At 47.8% G+C, this 4,496-nt stretch overlaps 1 protein-coding gene across 1 annotated transcript in view; it reads right to left on the minus strand.

The window, feature by feature from the left end:
* The window catches only part of ITGAL (integrin, alpha L (antigen CD11A (p180), lymphocyte function-associated antigen 1; alpha polypeptide)), a 39,177-nt gene that overhangs the window by 20,036 nt on the left and 14,645 nt on the right, over positions 1-4,496 (minus strand). Inside the window, exons 12-15 of the mRNA XM_006896608.1 lie at positions 2,698-2,849; positions 1,478-1,615; positions 863-1,060; positions 609-739 (exon numbers count right to left, since the gene is read on the minus strand). Coding sequence (XP_006896670.1) covers positions 609-739; positions 863-1,060; positions 1,478-1,615; positions 2,698-2,849 — 619 coding nt within the window. The remainder of the gene's footprint in view (positions 1-608; positions 740-862; positions 1,061-1,477; positions 1,616-2,697; positions 2,850-4,496) is intronic.

Consider the following 4,496-nt stretch of genomic DNA (forward strand, 5'->3'; position numbering starts at 1 on the left):
CCTCCTCCAGCACAGCATCTGGTGGATTCGAACTGTGCACCTCTAGGATTGCAATGCAGCTTCTTGCCACTAGGCCACCAGAGCTCTCCACCACTATCTTTTTAAAGATGAGGAAATGTAGGGGCTGAGAAGTGACTGAGGTAAGATCATTCATGTAAATGGCAGAGCTTCAATTCAGGTCATGGCATTCTAAAGTCATGTCTTATCCATTATACAACGCGGCTTCTATAGGAGGTTTTAGGATCAAATCGACCTATGCTCAAATCCCAGCTCTGCTATTTGCTCTCTCTTACTGCCTTTGAGTTGAAACTGGCCCGTAACTGACCCTGCAGCATGTATTCAGAGGCTGTAAATCACACTGGAAGACATCGTGATTTCCCCCCTGGAGCAGCTGGCGGATTCAAACCACCTGCCTTTGAGTTAGCAGTGCAACTCCTTATCCTTAGTCCACCAGAGCTCCAACTGTGTAATCGAGAGTAAGATGTGTATCTTCTAGAAAAAGAGAATCTAGACTATGAGGCTTTTGATGTGGTGCCTCGTACGCAGTAACTGTTCAAAGGATGCGAGCTGAAGTTCCTCAGAGGCCGGACTCAGAAGCCCTGTCTCACCTGAGGATGATCACCTGACCCTCGGCCCCTACAGCCACATCTGCCAGGCCGTCTCCTCCAAGGTCCTTCACTCCATGGATGGAGCGTCCGAACCACCTAATTCCGGGGAACACCTGGGTCCCCTTTATCCTCTGAAAGCAAAAAAAGAAGTTTATGCCAAGCTGGGGAGAGGACAGTTGGAGGAAGGGAAAAGGCAGGCTGGAGAGTGGGTCTGGGCTCGGAGGGTCTATGATTGGCAGGCAGAGGTACATCACCTGGCTTGGCTGGGGCCTGAGCCCACCAGGGTGCCCATTGAAGATGTAAAGGGTGCCCTGTTCCTCCAGAGGGGCTCCCACAGCGACGTCCATCAGGTTATCCCCATTGATGTCCGTCAGGGCAGAGATGGCTGCTCCGAAGCGCCCAAGCGGGTAGCCAGAGTCCCCCTGCAGTTCTGACACCGCTTTGAAGCCCATCTGGGAGAGAGCAAGGAGGCAGGGCACACCACACTCAACAAACTTTCACAGACTGTTGCATGTATGACGGTGAAAAACATCAGCACTAATGCAAGATGGAGCCATCTGTGTGATCTTGGGATTTTGGAAAGTTACCTAGCCCTGCAGAGCCTCAATGTTCCTATTTGCCAGGTGAAGCTTGTAATAACTCAGGTTATTTTTGAAACTCAAATGAGGTCATATAGAAATAAAATGTTGGGTACTGGGTCTTGGACATAGTCCACCTGTATGAGTGTTACTACTGCTTAAACATGGTTCTAAAAGCTTGAGTAAAGGTGATCAGATGGGGAAGGTTTTCCAGAATAATTGGGACCTGAATAGGCCTGTGAGCTGATGCTTCTTCCCACCCCTTTGGCTTAATGTCCTTCTGGTCCTCACCTTTTTTCTCTGGTAGACAAATACTCGGCCTCCTCTTTGCTCCCCATAGAACATGGGGGCTCCAATCAACAGCATCTCTGTCTCCCCATCTTGGTCCATGTCAATGCCACACAGTTCCCCACCAAAGTAAGAGCCAATCTGTAGGGATAAGGTGTTTGAGGAAGAGCCCAGAATTTACCCAACTGTATGTTGTTGTTGTTGTTGTTCGGTACCGTCAAGTTGCATGTGACTCATAGCCACCCTGTGTACAACAGCCCTAAACTCTGCTCTGTCCTGTGCCAATCGCACTGTCTCTGACACAAATCCACCCTTAGAGGGCCTTCCCCTCCTGCGCTGTCCCTCCACCCTCCCAAGCATGATGTTCCTCTCCAAGGACCGATCCCTCCTTACAACATGTCCAAAGTATGTTAGATGAAGCCTCAGAATCATTGCCTCCAAGGAGCCACCCGGTTTAACCCTTTCCAGGATGAATCTGTTTGTTTTCCTAGCATCCCATGGTATCCTCAGTACTCTTCTCCAGCACCACAGCTCAAAGGCATCAATTCTCCTTCTATCCTCCCTAGTCATTGTCCAACTCTCTGATGCATAACAAGTGACTGCAAAGACCATGGCCTGTATCAGACGCACCTTAGTCTCCAGAGAGACACCATTGCTCTTCAGTACTTTGGAGAGGTCCCTAACAGCAGACGTTCCCATCGCAATACGTCTTTTAATTTCCTGGCTGCTGGTGCCAAGAGTGTTGACTGTGGAGCCAACCAAACTAAAGCTGTGAAGAATCTCAATCTCATCACCGTCCATCCTGATGCTACCAATTGGTAACAATTGGATCAACTTTATGTAGCACATTTTAATTCTTCTACCCCACGTTCAAATGCTGGACTCACTCTTGAGCCTATATTAGTAGGACAAGTGGAACTCTTTGAGGTTGAGTGACTTAAACTTGTAAAATAGAGATAGATGGTGGCAGTCGCCCCAGAGACCTCTGGGAGGAGCAGATGTAACATGTGCACAGCGTCACACGTAAAGCAGAGGAATGTAGGGAGAATTGTTGGTAGGTGCTGTGGTGACAATTCCTACTTCTAGGGACCCTATGTCGTGATAAGAGGTGACAACAGAGGTGATGATGAGGACACAGGATAGGACAGAGCTCATGCCTGCTGTTTATGGGGTCACTGTGAGTCCTACTCGACTCGATGGCTCCAAACACAACGTGTACTCACCTGCGTTCCCTTGATTTTCTGGACCTGGCTCCAATTTCCTCCAGCCTTTGGCTCTTGGAACAACAGTACTTGCCCCACATGCTGGTACCTGGGGGCTCCAGCTGCCAGCAGGGATGTGTGTCGCTGGGAGGGCAGCCAGGTCACCGAGTAACCTGAGGAGCAGGAGAGTGAGGGCCTTGGCATTGGGAACACGGTGGGTGCTGGAAGGAGATCACACTGAGAGGGAAGTGGGCAGAGTTCTCCAGACTGGTAGCAAAGATCCACCGAGGCAACCTGGAGACCCTTCTCCTAAATCAGACAGCTCCAGGCTTCAAGCAGTTCAACACACAAATCAGGGCCAACACAGCCCAGCTGCCTGAGGTCACTGACTCCCTGTGAGAATCGATTCGGTTTTTTTCCTTTTGCATATTGAAAGAAGTAATAAAATAAGCTCAGGCTCATTGCTGTTGCGTAGGAATCGACTGATAGCTGATCCTCCAGTAGGTTTCCTGAGGCTGTAAATCACTGGAGAAGATTTCTCATCTTTCTCCTACAGAGCCACTGGTGGACTCGAACCACCGGAGAGGCTCCCCCTTTCGGTTAGCAGAGCAACTCCCTGCGGACTGAGCCACCAGTACGAGGTGTGCACCATCAGCATAAATTTAAGACAGACGGACAGACGTGGTTTATTGTGTTTGCCAGAGTGAAATCAGTTTGAATCCATCTGCTGTTCTGAGGGAGAAAGATGGGTTATCGCCTCTTGTGCGATTTACTGCCTCTGAAAACCCGCTGGAGGATTATTTACGGGTCAGTTCTGGTTCAACAGCATATAACAACAATAGAGCTTTTTCCTTCTTCTTTGGCAACTACTTAAGCTCAAGAATAGAAAACCACTACTTTGGAGGTAGTAAGTGGCATCGCTACTAATGGTTAGTGGCACAACCTCTGAGGCTAGAATTCCTGGGCTCACCGCATTAATGATTCTGCAGATGAACCCCCCTGAACAAGTGCTTTAAACTCTTCATAGCTCTGTTTCCTCATGTGTAAAATAGACATATACCTTTTTTTTTAAATCATACAGTTGGTGTGAAAATAAAAGAGTTTTAAAACATAAAGTGCTTAGAATAGCTCCTGGGACATAAAGAAAGTGAAAGAAAAGGAAAGGGAAAGGAGAGAAAGAAATTTTAAAAAAGGAGCTCTGATGGCTTAGGGGTAAGGAATTATGCTGCCAGCACAAGGATATGTAGTTTAAATCCTCCAGCTGCTCTGTAGGAGAAAGACGGACACTCTTCTTCCGTATAATTTACTGCCTCTGAAAATCCACTGGAGGGTGAGCTACGGGTTGGTTCGGACTTGATGATACACAACAACAACAAAGTTGCCTTCCTTAGAAAGATGAATGCAAGCTAAGCAGTACCAATTACCCCAGGGAGGGGGAAAGTAAGACCTTTGTGTTTTGAGACTCTAATGATCACATCAAAGCAACGGCCATGGCTGAGGCGGGTGGAAGGAGAGGGGGCATCGATCCATGAACCTAGAAGCAAGTCCTATCCCAGGACTCTTGTACCTTAGGAAGGGCTGAGGATATGAATGAGCTCCAAGGGTAACCTCCTCAGAACATGAGAGTGAGGGCTCTCGGACACTTTCGTATAACATCCCCTTGGGAGGACAAGCGTGAACAGGACTTTGCAGGACAAGACTTCAACAATGCCTTCATGAGGCAGAGAAAAAAAAGCAAAAGCAACTGTGAATTAACCAGACTTTCACTTCTTTTTATTATTATTATTATTATTATTATTATTATCATTATGTGTGTACCA

Source organism: Elephantulus edwardii, unplaced genomic scaffold (assembly GCF_000299155.1).
Source record: "Elephantulus edwardii isolate Elephantulus edwardi_28Jun2011 unplaced genomic scaffold, EleEdw1.0 scaffold00186, whole genome shotgun sequence".
In the NCBI taxonomy this organism is placed as follows: domain Eukaryota; kingdom Metazoa; phylum Chordata; class Mammalia; order Macroscelidea; family Macroscelididae; genus Elephantulus; species Elephantulus edwardii.